At 32.9% G+C, this 27,819-nt stretch overlaps 1 protein-coding gene across 1 annotated transcript in view; it reads right to left on the bottom strand.

Moving 5' to 3' along the window:
* Positions 1-27,819, bottom strand: part of ABCA13 (ATP binding cassette subfamily A member 13) — a 523,487-nt gene that overhangs the window by 258,683 nt on the left and 236,985 nt on the right. The window contains 6 exon segments of the mRNA XM_074283590.1: positions 1,213-1,370; positions 8,958-9,154; positions 15,362-15,580; positions 18,344-18,530; positions 19,742-19,879; positions 26,534-26,668. Of these exon segments, the coding sequence (XP_074139691.1) occupies positions 1,213-1,370; positions 8,958-9,154; positions 15,362-15,580; positions 18,344-18,530; positions 19,742-19,879; positions 26,534-26,668 (1,034 nt within the window).

Raw genomic sequence — 27,819 nt, 5'->3', positions numbered from 1 at the left:
TGAGATGTACTGAGAAGCAAGAAACTTAAAAGTTTTGGTGTATTTCTTAAAGTTCATTTTCCCTTTTTCTAAATAAGTTCAACATTAAAAAAAAATTAATCTAGAGAGGAAACTGCCTGCCCTCTTCCCACCAGAAGCCTGATGATCTCTGCCAAAGACCTAAACAGCCCCAATGTCATTGGTCCTTTTCAAAAACTAAGATGAACAACATCTTTTCTTACAAACAAGATTCTAAGTTTCTCAAAAACATGAAAAAGCAGCCTTATTTCTATATCTTAAAGTTCTAGGCACAGCATTATACTAGGAAGTTCCTAATAAGAACTCATTATATTTAAACTCAACATATAATGATAATTACTATTACTAATTATTATATAATAAATATAATTAAACTAGAAAATAGCCTCACACATAAGAACTCACAAGCTTTAGAACTGGAAGAATCAGATTGTCTAGACCAGTAAGCTCATTTCACAGCTTTGAAAGGACTAGAAGGTTATTATGTGAAGAATCATTTTGCTCATTCTACTTGGCTGCTGTAGTCAGAACTAGAAAAAAAATGAGTGAATGTTAAGATTGCAAGCTCCTTAAGGGAAAGGATTACCTTTTGCCTCTTTTTGTATTTTCAGTGCTAAACAAAGGACCTAAAATATTATAGACATTTAATAAATGTTGATTGAATAATTTATTTATTTTTTAAAAGAGTTGAAGAGCAGCAGATCTGGGCTTGATGAGAAAAATATCTTGAAATCAGAACAATTCCCCCCCCCAAAAAAAAAATTAAATTACCTCTAGAGGTAGAGGAATATCTCTATCAGTACAGGTCTTTAAGTGAAGATTGAATAACCACTTGCTGAGATTATTATAGAAAATATTCCCATAGAAGAACAAATTGGATCCTACAGCCTTCCAACTCTGATTTTCTTTGACACTGAAGCTCAGGAAATTTTAAGTGACTTATGAGTAACAATAGCACCAGATCCAGGAGCTGAACCTCCATTATCTAAAACCAGATTCCACTGTATATCTTGAGAGCTTCTATAATAAACATGTATTAGTTTTCCCAGAATAGAATTTAGAGCTCTTTGAAAGAGTTGGGATGCTTTGGTTTTTGTCTTGGGTCTTCAGAGTATTCCACAGTGCTCTAGCACACACTAGCCTCCATAAACATGATTGGTAAAATAGAATTAAAATTTGCATTTCTTGTCTTACTTTTTTTGTCAGCGTCAGACTGAGTCCATGGCCATAGGTTTCCTTCAAACTGGAGGGAGAACCAGCACATCTGAGTTGCCCATGCTGGAGTATTGCAATGCGATCACTAAGCACTTCTGCCTCATCAAGGTGGTGTGTAGTGAAGATTAAAGTACGACCTGCATTTCAAGATCAAAAGAACATCAAAGTTTACATTGTAATCTCCTCAAGAAAGCTTATGAAGTTTCAGTAAAATATTGGAATTTTCTTGTTCAAATGGATTTCTAGGATTATCTACTCAGGGACTATATTGTACCTCTTCTTATATCCCCAGAATATAGCATAGTGTTTGGCATATAATACGTACTTAATAAATATTTAATGATTGATTGATAAGAAAAATATAATATTTAAAAATGAAGGAATTTCTAATAAACTATTGGTAGAAATTGCCTAATAATTTGGAAATATAATCTGAAATTATGCTAAAAAAAAAAAAAGGACTAAAATGTCCATATCTTTTGATTCAAAGGTCCCACTATCAGTTACATATTGGGGAAAGATCAAAAAATGCAAAATTCTAATATATATCAAAATATTTAAAATAAGACCAGTTCTTTTTAAGATAAGGGTTAGACCAGATAACCATTAAGTCCGCCCAAACTCTGAAATTCTCTGATTCTGGTCATATCATTGCATGATATAAAGCTTTCTATTACCTCATGCTTTTCTTAAAAGCATATATTTGTATTTCTGAAAATATATAACATTTTAAGTACATTGAAAAACCCATTTAAAAGAGTATTAGCTCTTTTCTCAGAAGAAATAATCACTCCCTAATGTATATGTTTTATAAATTCAGTTCCCCTTTTTAATATCCATGCACTTTAAGGCAAAAGACAAAAACATTTATCATGAAAAGACCTATATTAATTTTATCTCTTATTTTCATATGACAGAATGACAAACTCCTATTGATTTTTTCATATTTAAGCATTTCTCTAGATAACAAAAAAGAAAGATAAATAAGTTATTTTATAAAGTTCCAGATGATCAATTAATTGATATTATCCTTTTGTTAATTAATCTTAAAAACATCTAATGGCATGCAGAGAGATTTGAAAAATTGCTAATAAGATTTAAAATTTGAATAAAAATAATCTCCAATCATTTTATCATTCTTCTTCTGAAGCCACTCTATTTTTGCTACAAATACCTTCTTTTCTTATAAAACCACTGATCACATAAAAGAATAGAAATGCACATTTTGATCAGTAATAAGCACTAAAAAGTAAGCACAATAAGCAAAGACCACTTCTATAAATATTTTTCTTAATAGATAAAGAAGAAAACTAACCTAATTTCTATCTGAGAATGATGCTAGTCACTGCAAACTGTGTGTGGTGAACATAGGGGAGATATGTGAATATGCTGAATATGCCCAGCATGGAGTACCCTCATCAGAGAAGGTGCTGTGCTCTATGGGCAAAGCAGAAATGCATTAACCCAGAAGAAACTTGAGATGCACAACTTTAGAGAAACTAGTCCAAATGTTCATATGAACTATTTGTGCAACCTATGGCAAAGCATTCCGAGCTCATATGGTCTGATCAGCCATAGTCAGACATACTGTAACTTGACTATAATATAGTGATGTCATTTTGGTCCTCTTTGAGAACAAAGCATATTAAAGCAACCAAGAAATAGCAAGTCTCATAATGAATAGAATGATGTGTGGCTAAGTTCTTTTCCCAAAAAAGAATGCCCTTAAAATTGTGGCTTCAACCACTTTCTGCTGGGGATGAGTAGAGGAAATTATATAAATAACTTCCCTCTAATAATTTGATAATAACTTGGTTCAGGTCATGGCATAGAAGTAGTTATGAATTCTTGAAGGCTATGCTAGCATATCATAAACTCTAATAATCGTTTTAAGTTGGAGAAATTCATGAAAACAATTTTCTAAGTCATGGAAGGGATATAATGTATTATAAGAAGGACCCATCCTAATTAATCATATGTGGTTTAAGCTTTGAAGACATGTGACTCTTTCATGAGTTCTTGACATGAACCAAAACCTATCATCAGTTTAATATCTAGTTACATAATTTAAATAATTTATGTTCATGACATTCGCTCAATCTGAAGAATTGTGTCACATAGTATATTCAAAACATTTTTTGCATCTGGATTAACAATCAAATCTCTGACAGGACATTAATGACTTTGGAAAAATCCCTTAGCTTCTAAAAATCTGTTTCTCAGTGAACAAATTATTAAATTCTTCATCTGCTAGACATTGTACTAAATGTTGGAGATACAAAGAAAGAAAACTACATTTTAAAATTTATGTACATAGTAGACAGAAAATAATCTCAGAAACAAAGCACTATTAATATATTGGCGGACAGGGAGATTGGGACCAGGAAAGGCTTTCTCCTGAAGGTGGGGTTTGATGTAAATCTTGAAAGGAGCCAAATGAACTAAAATATAGAAAAAGTGGGGTTGTGTTGAGGGAGTTTTCCAAACATAAAGAATAGGAAAGATGGAATGCACAAGGAAGACCATAAAGACTGAGGAAGCTGAAGCACAGGATATGTGCAGTGGAGAAAGTAACACTGAGGGAAAAAAAGGAAAGGGGCCAGGTTTTAGAGAGCTTTAGATGCCATAGGATTTACATTTGATCCTGAAGGTAATAGGGAGGCAGTGATTTTAAATGAAAAAAAAAAACAAAAAAACAGGTATCAAGGTCAGAAACATACTTTAGGAAAATCACTTTGGCTGCCTAGGGAAGGCTATATAAGAGTAGGGAGTGATTAAATGGAGGGAGACCAAATAGAATGCTAGTGGTATAGTCCAGGTATAAGATGAGAAAGACCTATAGTGCTGTAATGGCTTTACAGAGAAAAGAGGACATATATATAAGAAATATTGAAATTTTTAAAATAAGATTTGATAACAAAATAAGGAATTGGTTAGCCTTCAAATTCTGAAGCCTATGAAACTGTTACTTTAGCATATCTAAATGGCTTATATTAAATTCACTGCTAACAACTAAGGTGAAAGAAACATATTTATTCTTAGATCTTGAAAATAAAATGAGGCAGGAAAAAGAGGTCATAGTAGTTCTTAATCCAATTTCAATATTTCACAGAGAGCGAACAGGTCCAAATGAAGGCCAAACTAATTTATGAGAATAGATACGTGTAGAAGGGATCTGTGAATTATAAGCTACAAAGAAATGAAGTAGCAGGTGCTTTCCTGGGTATTTACTCATTATAACATTCCAAAGACAATATTGATTTGAACTAAAAGAAGTGAACTTAGCCTTTGAGTTCAAGTGACAGGAGCAGTGATACATTTAATTAGTACTCTGTTATTTGCAGTTAATTTTAAGTGAAAATATTTCTGTCTAAAAATAAAATGATCTGCATCAATTTGGATAAATAAAGGGGCAAGGAATATTCCACAATGAATTAAGGGAATATTAAGAATTTCATTTGATGTTTTAAGAATTTTATGATATATTTCATGGTAAAGATTCCTAACCTTTCAAGTTAACTACCATTTTGGCTTATAAATCACACTTTTCAGGAAAAAAAGATTTGTCTAGATGAAATTATGTTTATATCAGTTTGCCAAATACTGATGAAGAAATGACACAGGGAGTTAGAAAAAGCTGGGTTCAAGCTTTTGACACATACTTGCCAGGTCTCTATGAAAGACATTTTCTGTCTCAGTGACATAAGCAACTCTTGAAAATTCTAAGTTGGAGAATTGATGCAGATATGTTGTGGAAGAAGAAGTTTTATCATGGGAAATTCCTTATACCAAAGAAATCACAGGTCTGATTGATCAGACAACAAGCATTAAATATGAAAAAATAAAAACAATTCTTGCCCCCCCAGAATTTGCATTCAAATAAGGAAAACAACATGTGAAAATATAGATATATAAAATATATGTGCAAAATAGAAATAAAGTATCTTCAGAGGAGAAGGCAAAGAAAGTGGTGGGATGAAGATGGGACAGAAGAGAGGACCGGAAAACGCTTCCTGCAAAAAAAGCATTCTAGATGAGCCAGCTGGCTAGTACATTGAGTAGAGCACTGGCCCTGAAGTCAAGAGAATCTGAATTCAAATCCCACCTCAGACATTTAATACTTACTAGCTATGAGACTCTGGGCAAGTTACTTAACTCCAATTGCCTCATGAAAAAAAAAAAAAAAGTATCCTAGAGTCTGAGTCCTGAAGGAATTAAACTTCTAAGAGGAATAAATAAATAGGAAGAGCATTCTAAGTTTAGATGACAAGTATAAAGGCTTGAAAAGTAGAGATGGAGCATCATTTGTGAGGAAAAATAAATAGGCCAGTATGATCAGAACATGGAGTTTATGGAAAGAAGAAAACTGTAATAAAACTGGAAAGGGAAGAAGGAAAACTTCTAGCCACAATGGGACACAAATTCCCAAGCTTCCAAATATATTTATTCCAACAGAACCATGAAATGCCTGCCAGACCCTGTAATGATAAGAATTCCAATAAAAAAACTATAGTGACATTTCACTCCAGGAACGAATAAAACACTAGCCAGAAGTCAATGGGCAATAAGAAAAGTCCTTCTATCCCCTCAACCTGCACTGGTGCAAAGGAGTTTCCACATGATCAGGGATAGAAAATATATAGTCTCTGTATCTGGAGAAAGCAATAGCAAAGGGCTCCCATAAAAAGCCTCAGGAGGATCGTGTAAAAAAAAAGCTCCATTGTGAGGATTTTAAAAGCCTCAGGAAATATTAGAGGAAAGCAGCCAGCATCAACTAGGCAGGGACTCTGAGACCCCTAACACTCTTCTAAGATATGAGATATAAATCTCTGAATCTCTCAATTTCAAGGGGTCTTAGCAAACAACATGGACATCAGTGTAGACAAAATAGTTCATAGTCTCAAAGAGTTCACATTCAAATGGAGTCAGGGGAGAAAAAAAGCATAAAACCCATGAAGACCTTAAAAATCTCAAAGCAAAAAATCAAAATCATTGAAGTTTGTGCAGTATTTTCAGAAATTTACATCTTGTAACAATTCAATTGGCATTCACTCAAAATGACTCTTCTAATAACAAAATAATAATTGATAAGCAATAAGAGAAGCTAATTCAGAAGAAAGGAATAACTAGGAAAGAATTTTCTTTCTCTCTTAATCGTTCTACTATTTATTTGGGTTGATGGCTGTCATTCTGATGAATTATCAGACATACTGTCATGATGACTTCCATCTTTGTCAGCTTTGATGTAAAGGTGAAAAAGGATGTTTTTGATTTCTACTATTGGAAGGATAAGATTTTGAAAGGACAATTTGAAAGGTCCAAGAGGTCATTTAGTAGAATGATCCCAGCTTCAGATGCACTTATAGAAATTAGTTTACCATGAAGTTTTTTCAGTCTCAAAATTCATAGGGTCAAAGCCTTTTATTCTTTAAAAAAGATAATTTATTTTTAAATGGATTATTCTTCTTCCTCTCCAGTTCCAGTCTTTTCAACAGTTCTAAAATTGTAGAGGGTAGAATAGTAGACAATACAATACTAAAGACGATTTACAAGAGATTTTATAGAGAGCCATTTATAGAGAGGTTCAAAAACTCCTTCTAACCCACCTATACTGACTGTGTGAGCATGGGCAAACCACTTTATTTTTATATTATTCTAAGCAACTTTATAATATTATAAGTTGTCTTATACTAGTAAAGGAATTTTCATAACCTGGGAGTTCCCTACATTAGTGAAATTCTTATCCTACTTCTTTAATTAAAATGGGTTAAGATCAATTTTGAAAAGAAAGACAAAATAGGTTGATTATATAGTGATTTCAGTAGTCTCAAACTTAAGGACTATTGTCCTTAAGCTGTTTTTTTTCTTTTTTTCCTGTCTTCAAGATCAATGATTTGCTTATATAGAGAACATGCTTTCCTTGAATATTAGTATTTTTTATTCTCTTCTTCCAAACTTTCTCTTTTATGTAACTGCAGTCATAATGAGTTATTCTCTCTTTTGTTTCTTTTGTAATATTTGCCGAAGGAGGACTGACAGATTTTTGTTCTATTTTGTCAATTCTTACTGCTGTGTAGACCATGAGTTATGTTCTCTCAATTTCTTATTTCTCTTATATTACTTTCTCTTATATTACTCAGATTCCATTTATTATAGTTCCACTCTATCTTTGGAAACTACAGGATCTTCTACCCCACCAGATGTTAATTGATTTTTATCATTTAAAAATTTTTTTCATTGATAAATACAGCTACATAGCACAGTAGGTAGTGTGGTGGCCCTGAACTCAAGGAGATCTAACTTCAAATCTAGCATCAGACACTTATGAGCTGTATGGCCCTGGGCAAGTCACTTAACCCCATTTGCTTGGTTCCTCATAAATAAAATGAGCTAGAGAAGGAAATAGCAAACCACTCTAGTATCTTTGCCAGGAAAACCCCAAAGAGGGTCATGAAGAGATGAGCACATCTAAAATTACTCAAAAAAATTGGTCTGATTTACCTGAACTGAAGGCTGTATTCCTTTCTGTCATCAATAGTTGTTGGTTTATCTAGTTACACTTAGTCTTTAAACTGGTATCTTAAATAATATCAGTATTTCCCCACCTATTTCTCCCTATTGCTCTTTTTTGACTGCAATTTCTCTGGATGCTGAACTTCAAACTTGTCTCATCCATCCAAATGGGCAATTCACTATGCACAAGCCTCAGAATCTGTCCCAAGTGACTTCTGGAGAAACAAATCTGGTCACAACTAGATAGTGAGTTCTTTCCCTCAGGTGGAGAGTACCACATAAACACATACTTTGTTCAAATCTGTAGTAGAGCTCTGTTATGTCACAAAACATTTCTTTGGGATTTATTCTATCTTTTGGATTTCAGTTTGTGTGACCTTACTATTGAAGCACATTGGGTAGAATGGGCTGGTGGTGAAAAAGGGTGTTCAATGAATATGTTACAGAGTAAGGATTATTTGCTTTCTTTATTTTTAGTTCATTGAATTGCTATTTTGAATTTTTAGTGTCTTAGGGTATAAAGAGAGCTGAAGTTGCTTTTATTTCTTGCACATGAAATCTTAAATGTACATGAAATAAATGGAAGAATCAAGTATATTTCAAAAATAATGATATACTGTTGGGTAGCAAGTCAATTTAGTTATTCCATAAGCATGTATTTCTTGGAGAGTTGCTATAGATTGGCATAAGCATCAACTTAAACATAAGTAGTATAAAAGACACATTCAGAGACATTTATCCCAATAAAAGAATGTCTATCATGTAACCCCATCAGGCAGCTATCAGGTAGCCCCAAATACTACAGTGCTACCCACAAGATATTTAAAGAATTGAAGAAAAGCTTCTTTTGTGTTGGATGTTATAGATGATTCAAAAAAAAGTAGATAAGAATCTCAAAGTATGAGTTGTTATGGAGAGTTTATCATGTGCACTAATAGAGGAAGAATACACACCATCATTATATTAATAAATCAGCTTTTTGAATCTAAATATAACTCTTAAGGAACATGAAGGGAATAATAAAAAAGTTCTAAAGTTCTGGCTGGTTTTTTTTCCCCTATATGATTTTTTTTTATTATTTTCCCAGGAAACAATTGTCCCGATCTCTCTTGATGCAAGATTTGATCCTATGAATGATTGATGATCTTAAATCTCTAATAAACAAATAATATCTTGTTAGAACAAAAAAGGAAATGATGCTCATTTCCTACCTGCTCGATATTTTAGTAGAATATCCCATATCCCTCGGCGGGCACAAGGATCCACACCACTAGTAGGCTCATCCAGAACAATGACATTTGAATTTCCAATAAAAGCAATACCAATTGAGAGTTTTCTTTTTGTTCCCCCAGAGAGAGCTCTGATGTGCTTGTGTTGGTGATGAGTTAACTCCATATCTTGAAGGGTTCTAGAAGATGAAAAACTCTATCACAAAAACTACTTGATAGTGTTTATATTAATCTCAATCCAATTGAAATGTTCTTTAGAATTCAGTAGGTTACAGCTGAAAATCAGCACTGTATGATAGAATGAACACTAACTGGAATCCAAGCTTAGATTCTGCCTCTGAAACTTGATTACTATGTGACCATAAAGATGTTACTTAATTTCTAGATTTCAGTTTCTCATGTATTAAATCACTGAATAAATAGAGTCTGTAATACCAATCTTAGAAGCTGTAATACCAGCTTCTAAGCTGTCTCTCATACAAGATTGGTATTACAGACTCTATTCACTGATTTAAAAACAAAGAATTATGGCCTTCAATTTATTATGTTACAGTCACATTTTACTAACCATTGTATACTTCTTACATGTTTGTTATGCCTTGACTATCCTGCCTTCAACAACTTCATGTTTTGAACTTCTACCCTACTTTTGAGACCCATTTCTTATACCACAACCTCCAAGATCTCCTCAGTCACATATGTTTCCTTTCTCTGTCCTATAGTATCTTGTATTATTGCATCATATTCGGTATCATAATTATACTTGTCCCTATCTACCTGTCTACCTGTCATGTCATCACATTCCATTTTGAACTATATACATCCCAAATCTGTACAGTATTATGTTTGTATCTCCTCAGTATCTAGCACATAATAGCCTTTAATGCTTCTTAAATGAAAGAATGAATGAATAAATAAATAGCCAGACATTATTATATTTGAATCAACAACAGTATAGCATAACTCATCGGTAAGTAGTGCATTATCTATGTTGTGTTCACCTGTAAATTACCTCTGTACAGTGCTTAACTCAGTTCCACATGTAAGCAGTTAATGAATATTTTTGATGTTGGTGAATATTCATTTCTCTATGGAAATAGTTTTTATTAATAAACATGAATACATTAACTGCTCATCAAAAAGCCCAACAATTTTTAGCAAATTAAACACAGAAGACTGCAAATCGTTTGCTTACTACCACCTGTGTAGATTCAATGCTTGCAATAGTAAGTACCTCGGGTACCTATAAACTTTTCAGATAACATGAAAATGTCATTCTTAAAATAATAATAATTGTGCATTGATAGATCCATGATCCATTAAGATGGATACTCCTTTCAATCCCACAGATTACACAACAACCTATCCATGTCTTCTCATCCTGGTTCTTGTTCATGCATTGTAGTAGAGTGCCTTGCACATCGAGGATGCTCAAAAAATATCTAAAAAATTAATAAAGGGATAGCTAGCAATGATGAAATCACTATCTCCACTTGTGAGTACATATGCAATTTGATCTTTTGCATTGGCCTACTAGAATGTTCATTCTACATAAGAATGCTCATTCCCTGTACTTGACATTCCTCAGTTATCTCAACTTTTTTCTGAGTAATGCTTAATTTTCATTACAGGTACAGCTAATCCATTATGTTATTTCATTGCTTCTCATGATGGTTATTTTGATTCCATTAGTGCCTTCTACTTAGTCCAATTTGCTAATCCATTATCTATGTTCTAAAGCTAAATTTTACTCCAGGATATTGAAGTATAACACTCAATATGATCAAATGGAGATTTTTAGAAGAAAGTTGAGATTAAAATCTGTTCCACCCAGACAGATACCTCTTCACATTTTCTGATTCACTGTGCAGCAAGGACAGGAAGATACTGATAAGAAATTTAATTGGCTAAAGTTCTGAGTACCTACTATTAGAGGAGATAACACCTTTTACTATTGCAAATTCTGATTTTTATCATTATTTATTTGCTTTAAAATATGGTCTTATCTACATATCTTCTATACTTAATACTTTTTTTTTTCTTATAATTTCTTGAATTTTCCTGTAGCAAAGGAATTGACATACTGGGATAGAACTGAGAGAAAGGAAAATAGAATATCTGTAAGCTATCTTCAAATACTCAGTTTACCAAATGTTTCTTTCATTATTAAAAAAAATTTTGATTTGTTTTATTTTTATATCACAAACATTTCCAAATTGACTCTCCTCCCCAGTGAGAAGTCTCATCTAACAAAGTAAAATAATTTAGCAAAACTAATACAATAACCTCATCTGAAAATACATGCAACAACTACATCTGTAGCATTCTCTCACCTCTCAATTTTAAGTGTTTTTAAATTAATAGAAAATTTTTTCTCTTGCATTCCTGCCCTATTGAAAATAAAAGATGAACAAATTCCTAGTATCAAATGTGCACAGTCAAGCAAAACAAATTCCCAAAATTATTGTAAACAAAATTATGTCTCATTTCACATTCTGAATTTATCACTTTTCAACCAAAAGGTGAATAATATGCCTCATCATTAGTCCTCTGGAAACATGAATGGTCATTGTATTAATCATTCTGTCTGCTTTTAGTCTTTTTGCTCTTCATATTCTTATTGTTGTGTAAATCTTTCTGGTTCTGCTCATTTCATTCCTTATTAATTTATAAAAGTCTTCAAAATTGTTTTTTTTGTAATATTGATGTTAGTATAATTTTTGATATTGATGTCAATATAATTCTTTAGTACAAATTTTGCAACTATTTATTTTATGTAGCATCAATTCACATAATTTTTCCATGTCTCATTGAAACCATCTATTTGCTCATTTCTTATGACATGATAGCATTTATCACATTCATATACCACCTTTTATTCTCCCATTCCTCAGTTAATAGCTATTTCTTTCATTTTTGTTTTGTTTTTGTCTTTTTTGGCACTACAAAAAAAGCTGCTATAAATATGTTTATACATGTAGTACACTTTCTTTTTATGATCTCTCTTAGATATTTCTTTCGGATTAATCTCTAGCAACAGTTTGTCTCCATTTGTACCCTTTCAGCCAATAGCATCTTTTAAATCTGGGAATGTCTCTCTTCTAATTGGTCTGACAGTACATCATTTGGACCTTTCTTGGCAAACCTAAAGGCACACTAATTGGTGGATATTTTCATGAGAAACTATGCTAAAAGTACTCAGCTCTTCCCAATTACTTCAATTTGGTGAGAGGGAAGGGCAGGCAGGATTAAGCAGCTTCTGAGGAAAGTAGACTGGCTTTCTAATGTGCCTCATTATGCCTCTTTAATATTTAAAGAATGCTAGTAGCACTATGAAGTCCAGCTGCCTCTAGCAATCTTAGCTAGAAAAACAAGATATCTTACACAGGTTTTACGTGGTTTTGGCTTCCCCATTGGAGACAAAGTTACCTCCAAACTTTGTTTGGGAACCCAGGATACAAAAATCATCCCCTAGGGAGAGCCTAGCTCTAGCTGGTTTCTGTTTATGTGGTAAATAGAAGCAAGGAGCCCATCCTATACTGGTTAAGGAACAGCTGCCTTGGGGACTAGGAGCAATCACCTTACTTGATCACACTTTTCAAAAACTGGGATCTTGTCAAAAAGAGGGAAAGGATGAATCACATAGAAATATTGGTTATTCACAATATTAATTTTCCTTAGCCCCTAAGATCCCTTACAAAACAAACTTTATGATTCTGTAATTTTGAAGCTTTAAGTCATTTAGTCTATAAACTCCAGACATTAGTTGTGAAGATTAAAATTTTGTTACCTCCTTTAATTTCCACATCATACCAGTTATTGTCTCCTTCTTGGTATTATTTCATTTTGAGTATTTGTATCACCAACACAGTAGAGTCCTGCTAAAAGGTGCTAAATACATGTTTAGTAATATATGAAGTAACTGTTTCTTTTTTTTTATTATGTTTGTTTTTAGCTTGCAGTTCATTAAGACCATGAATAATTTATTTGCTTTTTTAAAAAATATGAACTGCTCTCCAGTCACAGTTCAAATGAGATAATATTTGTAAAACACTTAGCACAATGCTCATCACATGGTAGGCTCTATATAAGTGGTTATTATACAAAATAGATATATCAACACTTCTGACAGGTAATCATAGAACCTATAGTAAGATGCATATAGCAAAATGAAATTCCAATTTTGGACAGTTTTAAGTGTTGACATTTCTTTTTTCTGGTTGAATCCAAAACAACAACTCTCAAACTTTGAATCATTAGTCTTGATTCTGCCCTCTGGGATCAAGCAGAACAATTCTAAGCTCTCTTTAACATGATGCCCCTTCAAATATTTGAAGATATTTATCATGTTCCAACTTGTCTTGTCTTCCCCAAGTTTTAAAAAATCACTAATTTTTTCATTCAATCCACATATTGCAGTTCCCAATTCCTTTACTATCTTGGTCATCCTCCTCAGGAATTCCAGTGTTCTCTCTAAATTTTTTACAAAAAAAGTGGACAAAGTACTCCAGATATGATTTGAGCAAGGAAGAATACAATGGGCTATAATCTCCAGATATTATTCATGAAGCTTAAAATTGCGTTACTTCCTTTAATTTTCACATCATTCCACTTATTGTTTCTTTTTTACTGCTGTTTCATTTTTGGTAATTGTATTATCAACATGCCCTACACACAGCTGGTGCCAAATACATGTTCAGTAATTGAACCTTTTTTTTTTTTTTAACTTGCAGTTCATTAAGACTATGAACTGTTTATTAGCTTTTTTTTTTTTAATATAAACTGTTCTATAGACACATTTCCCTTGGCCCTAGATATGTATTTTGTCACTTTAGGAATGTCATTGTCAAAATAAATATAGAATAATTCTCAAACATAATTTTGACTTATCTCATTCTGTTTGGCTTTGTCATTCTGAAGTCTGAATCAAACTTATAAAGTTCATTATTTCAGAAAAATTTTGAATTATCAAAACCACATATACATACATCAGAGGATCATAAGGCTAGAATTAAGTCTTGAGGCAGAAGGGCACCTAAATTTTCATATCACAAAGTTCATATTAGAGACTTTTGTATTTGTTACTTTTTTAGAAAAAATATTTTTTTCTTGATATTCCTCAGTTGATTACTCTTATGGGAAATAGCCACTGGTAACAGAATGTCTTTCTTCTATCTGACCTAAATCCCTTATAATGCTGGGTAAGTCCAAATTCTTTGTGGAGAAGGCAAACTGTGGATTAACATGATTTGTATATATGACAACATTCAGCTAGACAAATATTTTAAAGTCTTTTCCAAACCAATATAAAGGCAAGAAATACAAAAAATTATTTTACATAACAAAATATACCAACTCCTAACCCCTGTGACTCCACTGTTAATGTCAAAAATATTGAACATCAAGTAGTCAAGTTGACCATAAGAATTTTAAATTTTGCCTGATAAAAGAATGTTTCCATATGGATTAAATCATGGAAACATGAAGCTGATGTATAAAAAATTCACTTTCAACTACTATGGATATTCCCATTAGCTTTTCCCCTTTCTTTTCCCCTGTGACACACCCTCTCTCTTTCTTTACTAAAATAAAAACCAAATATAATCTAGAGGAATTAAGTCCTAACCTCAAAGAACCTGACTTCATTCTGCCTATTTTCTTTTCTGAAGTAGTTATATGCCCTCTACACACTTTGCTCTACCTCTTGCTATAGGAATTATAATCAAATAAGCAATACTGTAAAACCTTTGGATAGTAATCAGGAGACTGCTCTATTGCTGTATTCAATAGACTTCCCATGGGGAAAAAAATACTTTTTCTGGTTTATTACATATTCCTCTATTGTGATGAAAACTCCATGAAGATAAAAACTTTCCCCTGTGTGTTTACATCTTCAGCACTTAGAACAATACTTCTCACATACTAAGCACTTAATATTTTTTTTTTTCATTTACTTCATTTATTTCATTTTTCCATCATTCAGGACCCAGTTCACAGTTTACCTCAAGGAAGACTGATGTAAGACTATTTCAGCCCACATTGATTTCACCTTTCCCTTAATAATATATTATTTATAATACTTAATTCTTAGTAATACATTCTTATATATTATTACATAATACTTAATTCTTAATAATATATTCTTTATAATACTGATACTAATTATTTTATGGAAAAAAAAGTGTTTTTCTCATCTAGGTCTATAATCACTTGCTCTTATTTAATGTAGTATACATAGTAGGTATTTATTAGTCTTTAGACTGAACTAAATTCAGTCTTTAATTTTTCTCTTTCTCAGAATTTTAGCCCATACTTCCAACTACACTTTACTTATTATTTCTGTTGTTCCCTAAGGGAAAGGGAAATAAGAGAGCAATAATACTAACTTATCAACTTGTTGATATAACTGTTTCTTTGTCCACAGCGGTGCCTTTATTGAAGCAAACAGCAATAAATGTTCCCGTACAGATAAGTTGTCAAATAGAACATCATACTGGGGACATACACCCATCTCCATCCTAATGGCAGCAAGCTGTGTTTGCATGTCCTTGCCATTAATAATGATGGTGCCAGAATTAGGGGGGTACAATCCTGTCAATAGAGATCTGAAAGAGAAAAGAAATACTCTCAATACCAACAAATCAACAATTTACAAAGTGATATCTATATTATAGAAAGCTTTAAAGTCATAGCTACATATTGGTTTATTTAGTTAGCTTATTCAGATCTCCCCACCTTTGCCAGAATTTTAATGGACATGTTTTGACTGAAAATTAACCTTATCATGGTTTTGCCCCTTTTTTCCCCCCATATATATTCTTTTTTAACTTCTTTAGGCTTCATCTAATCTTTCTTCATGTCATAGTGTTCATTTTGGATACTTCAAGGCTATTCTGGCAAAAGGCTGAGCTCTGACAAATCTTACATTGAAAGGGTTCAAGGAAAAGGCGTTTTATCTGAATTCAAAGAAGCATTGTCAAAAAAGTTCACTGCTGAATGATGAAATTTTTGGCCACCATCAACTGTTAAAACTATGTAATTCACAGAGAAGTTGCAAACTTCATTGATAGAAGGAGTGTCCATGTGGATAAAATCAAGGAAAGATGAAATTAAAGTCTAAAAGAGTTACCTTTATCCTTGATAGCTTTGATCTTGCCTAATTTATTTCAGGTTTTATGCTCTCAGTGATCATCACCTTTTCTCCATTCACAGAGACCCCACCCTGATTCAGGCCCTCATCATCTCAAGCTAGAACCATTACAATAACAATTTAGTTGATCTCTCTGACTTTAGGCCATCTTTTCTTAGCCACCAAAATGATCTTTCTTCCCAAGATAAGTTGTTTAAGTCAAATTAAAGCACAGGCCTGCAGACAATATTCTCCTACTGAATAAGCTCAAAGAGGTTCCTTTATCTCTAACAATTACTATAATAACCTTTTGATTTATCTCCCTATCTCAAGCTTCTGCTCACTTTAGTCCACACTTCTACTTGTGTAAAGTTGACCTAACTAATGTGTGGATCTGACCATATAATGCCCCACCCCACCCTTTATTTAATAAACTCCAATGATTCCCTATCAACTCCAGGATCAAATGTGAATTTTTTAATTTGTCATTCAAAGCAACCTAATCCTTCCTCTTTTCCACTGTTTTTACTTCTTTCTTCCCTTATATTCCCTATCTACATATTCTGAAATCCAGTGTTCTTTGCTGTTCCTCAACTATAACAGTCCTTCCCTAAATTCTGAGCATTTTCATTAATTGAACTCCTATGTTTCTATCTTTATTTTTCTAACTTCCCTGGTTTCCTTCTCATCCCAGCTAAAATATAATATTTTACAGGAGGCCTTTTTTGATCCCTTTAATGGGATTTTTAATTCTGGTACCTATTGATTATTTCTAATTTATCTTATTCATATCTTTTTGTTTTAATGTCATCTTCTCCATTAGACTGCGAGTTCCTTGAGAACAGGGACTATTTTTTGCTATTCTTTGTATCCCCAGCACTAAAAACAGTACCTGGTACATGGTCAGTGTATAATAGGTGCTTGGTGATTGACTGAGTGACAAGAATAGATGACAGCCCAAGAGCAATCCCTCCCCTATCCCAGACAGAAGATCTGGATACAAATTCTGGCTCTGCTGAATAGCCTCGGGGGTTCAGTTTCCTCATTTGTAAGATAAAGACTTTCAACTCTGAGATGCTTTCCACATCAAAATCAAAAACTTTGAAAGGAAGAAAAAATTCAGGATCCTAATCTAATGATTCCTATAATATAGAATTCTGCTTTTTTTTGTTAATTATAAAATATAGCCATAGCTTTCCAAATCCATATTTGCTTTTTTCTAGCCATCTTCTCAAAGTGTTCCAATCTAATAACTACTACCAATCATTCCATTTTTCTGTCCTGCCATGAACTTGAAAAATAGAATGAACTTTATGTAATTTCTTTTGACTTCTTTTACAAATGATTTGTCATTTCCTATGGACTGCTGGAGTTTTATGAATTTCTTTCTTTCTTTAGATGTAAAGCAGAAAAAAGTTGGTTAGAAAAGACAGGGAAACCATTAAACTAGTCCAATTTAATATGATCAATCTCCCATTTTTACTGAGACAAACTGAAATATAGGAAGATGTGTTCTAATTTTAACAAAATTATAAAATCCAATATTTTTCCTCATTTTTGATTCACTCAGAGATATTATATAGATATAGCCTGACTTCTAGCCCCTAATGCACCAAGGAGTATTTTAATTCTTTTTATATATTTTTACAGCCAAATCTTATTTTTATACCCAAATTTTTATGTCATTTGGTCATAGAATAAGACGAGATAAACAGGGCTTCCAAAAAAAATCTCAGCTGTATAAATGCCATGCTATTTCCTCTCTGAGCTTCATCTTCTTATTTGGGTTCAAAGAAAATTGAACTTAGTGGGAGGAAAAATATATTACATGAACCATTGAAGTTTGTAAGAACTAAATAAAACATGGTCAATTTCTTACAAGTTCGATTTGCAGGAAATGAGAATGGATTTGTTTTTTATGGTGAAGAGAAAGATGTTTATTACTTCTCAGAGTTCACACACCACTCCACCCTTTCTGCAACCCACCCATCTCCCTCAAAAGCCTCAAGAATGGACAATCTCTATTCTTGTAAGGGCCTAAAAACTAAATTGGATAGTAAGAAAGAAGACAGATTAAAATTGGTCATTTAGTAGAGCATTATTGCATAGACTGGTGATATATATCTTGACATTTTTTCCAGTACAAAGCAAAAATTAGATAACAACTTTTTTGATTTATAAATCAACTTTTAAAAGAACCAAATCACTTAATGGTATACCATTTTTAAAGCAGACATACATAATTGTGGTCTTTCCAGCACCATTGGGTCCCAGCAGAGCAGTGATTTGACCTTTATAAAATGTGAGTGTAAGCTCTTTAACTGCAGCCTTTTTGTCACCTTCATATTCCTTGGTAACTGACACCAGTGTCACTCCTGTGTGGACTCTGTCCTCAATTGTTATCTGCCTATTTGGTGGCAGAGATCCTGTGTGGATGAACAAAATAATCTCATGACACAGCAAGGGCTTGGAAAATAACAAAGATATTTATTAAAAATGCACTAGTACTTTCATAATATCTACCTTGTTCAGGTCTTGAATTGGTTTGTGGTCATCATTTAAAGAAATATACAAAAATAGATGCACATTCACCATATTCAGCAGATTATAGTAAATAGATGCTAGCTTGGAGCTAGCATAGTAGGAAGGAGAGGGGACTGGATTAGGAGATGGAAGCAAAAGATACAGTTCAAATCCCAACTTTTCTACTTACTATTTGTGTGAACTTGGATAAGCTCTTTAACTTCCCTTATCCTCAATTCTCTTACTCTATAAAATAAGAGGGCTTAAATCTTGTGATTCCTTTAAGCTCCATCTCTCTAATCCTATAAAACTAAGCTTAAAATGTTTCCTGTGAAGCTTACAAACTACATAGTCCAAGCTAGAATTCTCTATAACAATGAAATTTCAGTTCCAGTTTCTATCCTAACTACTCATGATCCTATTCAATTAATCATCTTCTTTACCCACATATTTAAAATCTATCTAAATCCTAGGCTCCATGGTAAGAATACTGAGTTAGATATCAGAATAATTCTGTTCTGGCCTTGATTCTGTGGACAATTAATTGAATAACAGAGGACAAGTTATCCTTATGATGACCATCCCTATCTCTAGAGCTCAGTTTTCTTAACAGTAAAAAGAGATGATCAGACTAAGTCATCTCTAAGATCTTTTCTAGTGACAAAATTCCGCCCCAAACTCCTATTTTTTTTTTTTTTTTTTTTTTTTTTTTTTTTTTTTTGCAACTCTGTTATTGTGATCTTTATAGAACCATTGACCTTTTGGTTACACAAATATGAATTAAAAGAATAAAGCCATAACATAAGGCTATACTTGACATTATATTTGGGATTTTGATAGATCCTTGAGTAAATTCTTTTGGTCCACAATGAATTTTAAAATAAGACTGGTGCAATTAAAAACTAGAGCTGCCAAATTCTTCAAACATGGTTGTTGCCATGATGCCACAGAAATTCAGAAAGTCAGAAAGTCTCCTGCATGGCAGTCCAGAAGAAGGCAAAAGTTTTTCTCTACATGTACTCATAAAGAGTCACTCTAGGACTTACTTGTAAATCATTCCTCTCCAAAAAAGCAGCATAAAAAATTTAACAAAATCTATCATCTTTTTACAGACCTTTATTCATGAAGTTTTCATTGAAGAACAACAGATTGGAGTTGATATGTTGTTGCTTCTTCATGTTGAAGTCACACAAATTCTGCCAGTATGACATGGTAAAAGGAAAATACCATGGTTTCTTTAGACCAAAATCTCCTAAAATTAGAGATTATAATTAAAACAAATCAAGGTATTGTCTCACATTTATTATAAGGTCCTATAGAACCCAAATAATTACTTTTATACTAGAAAGAAATACAAGTTTAAAATAACATCGATAGTCCCTCTTTCACAAAGCATGTCCCATTTATAAAAATTATTCTCAACATAGACTCGTCTCCATTTCCTGTGGTAGCAGCTGCCCTTAGCCCCTAACTCAAATAAAAATGGGAATATGATTAACCTATGAAGGTGTCATCTTTCATTTAAATGTAAAAAAAGGACCTTCTTTTTTTCTATAGGTAGAAAGTATACAGATTACTAATTCCAGTTTATGTCAGTCTACCTCTGTATCCCTTTTCTATAAAATTATGGTGCAATCTTCTTACTATCAACATTAGCCCAACCTACTGAATTCCTCTCTATAACCTGTCCCGGAACTGTTACCCATGCTACAGATAAAGCATTTTTGATTAAGGGAGGATACTAGGAAATGTTGTATTTCTTGCATCCAAAGTTAATAATTTGGCTGCATTTCCTCATGGAAACATACCTCTAAATCCTAGTTAATACAATTAGAATGTGAGCTTTTTAAAAGTAAGTTTAGCAATGCCTCTGATATATAGTACTGATTGAATACTTGTTGACTGAATGAAATGAAATAATACAGTTAATTCAGTTCTACACTTGGAAATTGAAAAGTTAACTAATAGGGAAAGCACTAAATGGGGTAGGGAAACCTAACTTTTCATCTACTAGCTTGTGCCAGTAAGTACCTGTAAGTGTTTCAAGAGTCACCTCTTAGAACCTCAGTTTCTTCCTCTCTTAAATGATAATAATACTTGCACTACCTACTCAATGGCATTTGCCATAATAATAATAATAATAAACTAGCATTTGTATAGTACTTTAAAGGTTGTAAAACAATTTAAAGCAGTTGATCATTTTGTTCTCACAATCCTGAGGAGGTAAATATTATTATCTACATTTTAGAGATGTGGAAAGTGAAGAAAGAGAAAATGAAAAGATTTAACCAGGAAAGGTCTAAGGTGAGACTTAAATTACATCCTCCAGTCTCTAGGCTTAGCACTCTAGCTATTTTGCCATCTAACTGCCTCTAGTCATACAGAACATTTTCTAAATCTTGACATGTTCCAGAAACATAAATTGGCATTCCTATTTCATGGTCTTTTTTGCCCTAACATTCTTTGATCCAAATACCTACTTTATTTTGTAAATTTTAACATTCTATAACAATGAGTTTCTTTTTTTTAATCTTGGGTCACTTTTAAATTCTTAAAAATCATTGAACATCCCTCAAAGAGCTTTTGTTTATGTGGGTGAGTTCTACCAATATTTTCCATATTAGAAATTAAATGTCTTAGCAATGTTATAAAAATAGTTTTGATCTTTGGACCTGTGCAAAGGTCTTGGAGATTCTAAAGGGTCCCAGGACACACTTTGAAAACTCTTACTCTCTGGAAATGAATTATCATTATCGGTGATTTCATCTATGCTCCTACACTGATTCAGAGTATGATCTACTCCTTCTCCCTTCTCCCACAAACATTCTCATCTTTGAGATTCTTGTTCATATAATAGAGGAATTAAATAGGTTTTTGTGTTATGTCCCAGGAATTTAGCTACAAATTATCACACTGACAATGATTCACATTGATTCATTGATTCACATGTTCTGCATTCTAAACAATCAGCCTAAAATGAGTTTTTGGGACAGACCTTCTTTGTAAGGTAGGAACCCTCTAAAGGAAAATTGTGCAGTCAGCCTTGACATTTTGTCCCTTTACTACATTTTTTCTATTAGAGAAAGTTTAATTTAAGGGTTATAATTTTGTCGTGATCTTCAGTTTTAAAACTGAAAATTGTAATAATTTAGCATCTCAAACAAATACAAGAAGACCCCCCCCAACTTTTATTTTGTTCATTTTTAATTTAGTATAATTAACACATGCCCAAATTTGTCCCAGGCTTTAAAAAGTTCTAATATATCTATTTTGATATGTCATAATGATCATTATAAATGAAGAAATGACTAGTAAATATCAACTTAACAAAAGAACCATTTTATACCAGCACTAGTTCCCATATTAATGATCTCTGTGAAATCAATACTCATACAGGTCTGTAAATTTATTTTAATCCATTAAAAAGTTTTCTTACCAATTTTGTGCATATGAATAAAATAAAATATCATCATTCATAGTTATTTTTATTATCCTATGCAATTCCATAAGGTGAATTCATTTCTTGGAAAATTAAGGGTCTGAATTCCATAATTCGTTAAATTTGTGAAGGCCCATATTATAAGATTTAAGTACTAGGCAGAGATCTTTAAAAAAAAAAAAAATTACTAATTACCTGTTTCAAGGAGATGATAAAAATGTCAAGAAGCCAAGAAATAAAAATCCTTCTCAATGTGAAGAACACCACTATTGTAACAGTTATTAAATTATTTGTAGGTTCATGCTAAAGCAGCCTGTGTTTTAGTCCTGGCTCTGCCACCAAGAGCCGTATGATTTTAATTACGTAACTTAAATATCCTGCACTTCTCCTTCCTTCAGCTTCCATGACCTGAGTCTTCATACATAATCATTGATGACTTAGTTTGGACACTTTAAACCCCTAGCTCTTTAAACCTTCTGTAATTTCTATACTATTATAATGTCCACAAATCAAAATGACCCGACCATTTATTGACATACTATTGGTTTGTTTTATGTGGATATCACTGTATGGGACATCTTTTGTTTCCACTCTTGGGTCTTCATCTTTTCAAATAGTCTCTCTAGAGGTAAACAATTTTCAGTCATAGCCAACAAATCTATTTCACTATTGTCAGTATTTACTATTATACTGACAAGTGATATTGGGTTGTTCCAAAAGTATTTCTGTAAGTTATTAGTCATGGTAGTATTAGTAAGAATATAAGTTATTTGAGGCAGGGAGTAATTCATTTTAGTTGACATTTTTCCTTTTACTCTGCACAAAATCTTGATAATAACAATATAATATAATGACCTTTGATTTAAATTATACACATTATTGTTATTCTATTGATAGTCATTACCATCCATTCTATATACAATTTTATGATTTATATATTACTTTACTCACAAACCTGGGAAGAATACAAAATAAAATATCATGTTTTCAGTTGTATAAACAAAGAACCTATGGCTAGTAAGTACCAGAGCAAATAAATAAATAGACAAAAAACAAACCTGTTAGCCATTGACACTCCAAAACTGTTAGTATTCATAGAGGAAGAACCACATAAAGCCATGACAGACCCAATTCATCTAGTATTTATCTAATTAGAATGTTTTGATGATCCTTGCCTATATTCAAACTAACTGTGCAGAGACCTATTGGCAATTACAATCCTGGGAAAGTATTTCCATCCTTTTAAATAAAGAAGCCAAATGAGATGATCCCTACCATTTCTTTCCATTAAACATGCTTACTGTTATGATTCTGTTTTAGTCCATGACTATACAGAATCCTCAGATAAGTCACCTGGGTCAAAATTATCTCTTTTCTATTTATACACACACACACACACACACACACACACATATATATATATATATATATATATATATATATATGTATATACACCTCCAAATATCCATTCATCCATAAATCCACATCAACTGATATTTTTACATCCACTGAGGCAACAGACCTACATTCAGTTATATTCCTGTTTTTCTGGGAAGACTGTTATAAAACTTTCTTGAGATGAAATGACTGTCTTCATAAGGATATCCTGAGTTCCCTCCTTTCCTTTCTCTTATCTTCTCTCTTAATTCAATTACATAATTCAATGATTATCCATCAGTTCCTCTGCTCTAGATATGCTCATTCAAAGGATTGCTCAGCTATTTTATGAGTCCGTGGTTTTACTATTTTTTTCAAACCCTTGTCTAGCAAAGTCAACAGTTCAGAGACACCATCTATATTACCTTCACCCAAGAGGGTATCAGTTCTTTCCTAGTCCATAAATAAATCAAATCCCCAGGTATAGGATCAGCATGTTAAAGGAACTCCACTTCTAATATATCTGCATTTTAATTACAATTAATTCCCTTAGACTCAGGCAGGATGAATAATGTTAGCAGACTTTCCGGAAAAAAAAAAATGGGCCGAGGGAAGATACTAACTCAGTCAGCATTGAGGTGGAGAGAAGCAATCATGCTAGCCCAGCGCTCCTACATTATGCAACCATTAAAGCAGCAGGTGGCAGGAAGAAACCTGGCATATTTAAGGAAGAACATGTTTCTGGTCCTGGGATCGTTAGCTATATCTGGGCTGGGCAATAGGGCAATTGGGATTGTTCATTGAGAGTAGGTCCCAGGTAACCCTATGAAGCTTGGGACAAAGATCACCATATTGTCTTGCTTTCCAAGGGAAAAAAATTTATATATATATATATATATATATATATATATATATATATATATATATATATATATATATATATATATATATATATATATATATGTGTGTGTGTGTGTGTGTGTGTGTGTGTGTGTGTGTGTGTGTACATATCAGATTATCTGATGTTCTATGGTACACTGTGCATAAAAAGATGTCATATTTTCCTGAAATACTTAAGCCTATGAAGAAGACATTTTTTGTAGATGGGCCTGACTGCTTTTATGACATATAGCTTATCTTTATAAACAACACATGCATATTTGAGAATCTAGAGATAATAGTTTAAAAAGCTTCCCGTGGAAACTATCCTTCACCTGGTGCCTGGAGAGCAGGTGACTTGGATAGGGTCTTTCTTTTTTGACACCAAATCTTCAAGTGCATCAGGAACCACTGCTCTGAAGTTTTATAGAAAGGGTTATTTTTCAGTAATAATGACCTCTAAGTATCTTCTAAATCTGAGATTCTCAGAATCTGGGAAGTCAGATGTATATTTTTCTGAAAATTCCAACCTTTCCCAGATAATGTCTGATGATATGAATCAAAACAATCTAGAGAGAGGGGATAGCTAGTAGCTGAATGGACTGTCCACTGTGTTCCTTTAGTAGGGAAAACCCATGCCTTATAGGGCTTTAAGTGCTATGCTTTCACTTAGAACAAAAAGAGCAAGAAAGGTACAAGAATCAGATGCCAAACCTTCCTAGTTGAATTCTGAAAGGTACAAAGAGAAAAATAAAATGTCACAATCAGTACTAACTTTTAAGTATAGTTAAGAAAATAAATCATTTAGTGGGGCATAGCATAAAAGGACCTGAGTTCAAGTTCTCCTTAACTATCTATATGACCTTAATTAAGTCTCTTCTCTTCTTTAGGTCATGGGTCCCTCAAATGTAAAATGAGAAGGTGGACAGGATGACCTCTAAGATAAGTCTGTTTCTAGAGCTTTGAACTATGAAGAGCCAAAGGACAAGACTTGCTGACTTGAAAGCCTTACCATTTACTATATAGGCTTTTAGATAGAACAGGCAGTGGAAGGGGAGGGTACCTTAGCTGTCAAACAACAGCCACTTGCAAAGATCATGACAATTACTCAATGCACTAATGACCAAATGCTTGCTCTCTCTGTCTCTATCTCTCTCTTTCTCTCTGTTTCTCTATCTCTGTCTCTCTTTCTCTCTCACTTTCTATCTCTCTCTCTACCTATCTCTCTGTGTCTCTGTATATGTACTCCTTCTATCTCTCTCTTTCTCTGTGTCTCTGTCTCTATCTCTTTCTATTTTTCTCTCTGTGTGTGTCTCTCTCTGTAAACATCGGGGCCAAGAAAGCCAGCTGTTTCATACAATATATCAATTGCTTATTTCAGATATTCTACCCTGGACCACCACTGATGTCACATAGAAGGTTAATATCCTTGAGATATTTAAAGAGGAAAAATGAACATTATCATGTGCCTATAGATTTAGTGAATCTGATTGACTTTCATGTTCTTAGTCACTTAAGATTATTCAAGATGAGACCAAATAGAGTCATAACAAGCTTAGGGATGCTCATGGTGCTACTGAAATTTCTTAAACATAGGTATTCTTGGAATCCAAAAAGTCTTAGTGAAGTTTTGGAACACTCTATATATCTCTGTGGCTTCCCCAATGTGCAAAACCTGCACAGAGTCAAAGGAGATTGTGCTTTGTATGATACATTGTATTCTATTATAGTATTTTTTCAGTTGACATAAAAAAAAATTGAGTTTTGAAATGACACTGACCTCCATAATGTTCTGATACTTTCTCAACATTACAAAAGCATGTCTGATTTAACAATTACAAATATAAGATAATTAGTTGTTATGTAAAACAAAAACTTAATACTATCATAAAGGAAAGTACAGCTCTTTAAAAAATGTTATTCTGCTACTGAAAATATCTCTCTTATTACTATAAATATATATATGCATATGTATATATATAGTTTCCCAAAGAGTTTTAGCTGACCTATTTTATTAATAGTTCTGTATAAATTCTGCCACACTCAGTTTTTAAATCTTCCTTAGTATATTTAACTATTACCTTATTTTTTAATTTTGCTTCCTGTAATCTTTCTTTTAAAATAACAAAAGAGAATTGATTCTTTTTAATTTTACTGACTTGTATCTTTAAAGATCAGTTTTCTTTTGTTTTAAAGTTTCGGAATTCTTACCAGGAATCAAATTACTGAAGTACCATCCACATATAAAATATGCCATTGAGTCAAAGAGAATCATCCAGCATACCCAGCCAAATGTCATATCTCCTTCTTGTTCAATATATTGGTACATATTGTTCCATTGAATCCCTAGTAATAAAGACAAAGGTTAGAGCCACATTTGACAACTTCTTTCAGTATATGTTTTGGGGTGATACGCTCATCTATACTATTGTTCTGAACAGAGCTAAACAAAAGGAATATTCATTGATAAGGATTTTTCAAGAGAAAAGTTATGTCAACATTAAACCCCTTGAAGAAAATCCAGTAAAAAATAATTTTTTTAAAAATTAAATGTACAGCATATTTTGGGGGGAAAGAAGTTTAATTTGACTAGAGTGAAAATTGCCCAGAGGAAAACTGGAATGGCACTAGAAAGTGGAAGATCTTAAATGATAGACAATGGAATCTGAACTTTCCTCTAGCAATAGGGAACTACTTAAAATTTCTGAGTATGAAATAGCCAGATATAAGAATAAGGAATGGAAGTTTTGAAGGGGTATGAAGGAAGACATGTGAAGAGTAAGAGAGAAGTAGGAAGAATAACTAAGAGACTATGGCAAAAGTCCAGGCAGATGTTACTATGAGCTTTAATTTGTGTGCCAATAGTAGGAATACAGAAGAGAGCAAAGATTCAAGAGATATTTTGAAGATGAGGTAGGAGTCAAAGAGAGGAGTCAGAAAGAAGAGAAAAATTTGGTGACTAATTAGATTTGTATGGGATATACTGATTTTGAGGTCCTGTGTTAGAGAGATATTCAGATAAAGAGCTGTCCTGTGATCAAGTAAATGAGCAGAACAGAAACTCAGAAGTGAAGGAGGGGCTAAAAAAGTAATCTGGAGACCTGATGGTTTCAAAACATCAAAAGTTAACATGACACCCAACAGAGGGCATCAAAGTGACTAGCATAGAGGGCAAAACCTTGTCACTTAAAGAAAGCAGACAGAAGATGAGAGACAGTAAAGGAGATGAAGTACTCTGACAATGATAGAAGAACCAGATCATCATGTCTCTGAAGTGATTGGGAAAAGACTATTCAAGAAAGAGGGGTCAATGTCATATTTTGCAGACAGATTAAGAGGATCTGCCATGGAAAGAGTGGCTTTGGATTTGACTATCATAGATTAATTGAGAGTAGTAGGGAGTGGGGTGGAAGGGTTTAGAAAGTATTGAGGAAATAGTGAATAATGGGGAGATAAAGGCAAAAAGAGAAAATATTTCCAGATGTTTGGCAATGAAG

Source organism: Sminthopsis crassicaudata, chromosome 1, assembly GCF_048593235.1.
Source record: "Sminthopsis crassicaudata isolate SCR6 chromosome 1, ASM4859323v1, whole genome shotgun sequence".
Taxonomy (NCBI): Eukaryota; Metazoa; Chordata; class Mammalia; order Dasyuromorphia; family Dasyuridae; genus Sminthopsis; species Sminthopsis crassicaudata.
The sequence above is the reverse complement of the archived record's forward strand: the minus strand, read 5'-3'. Positions and strand labels throughout refer to the sequence as shown.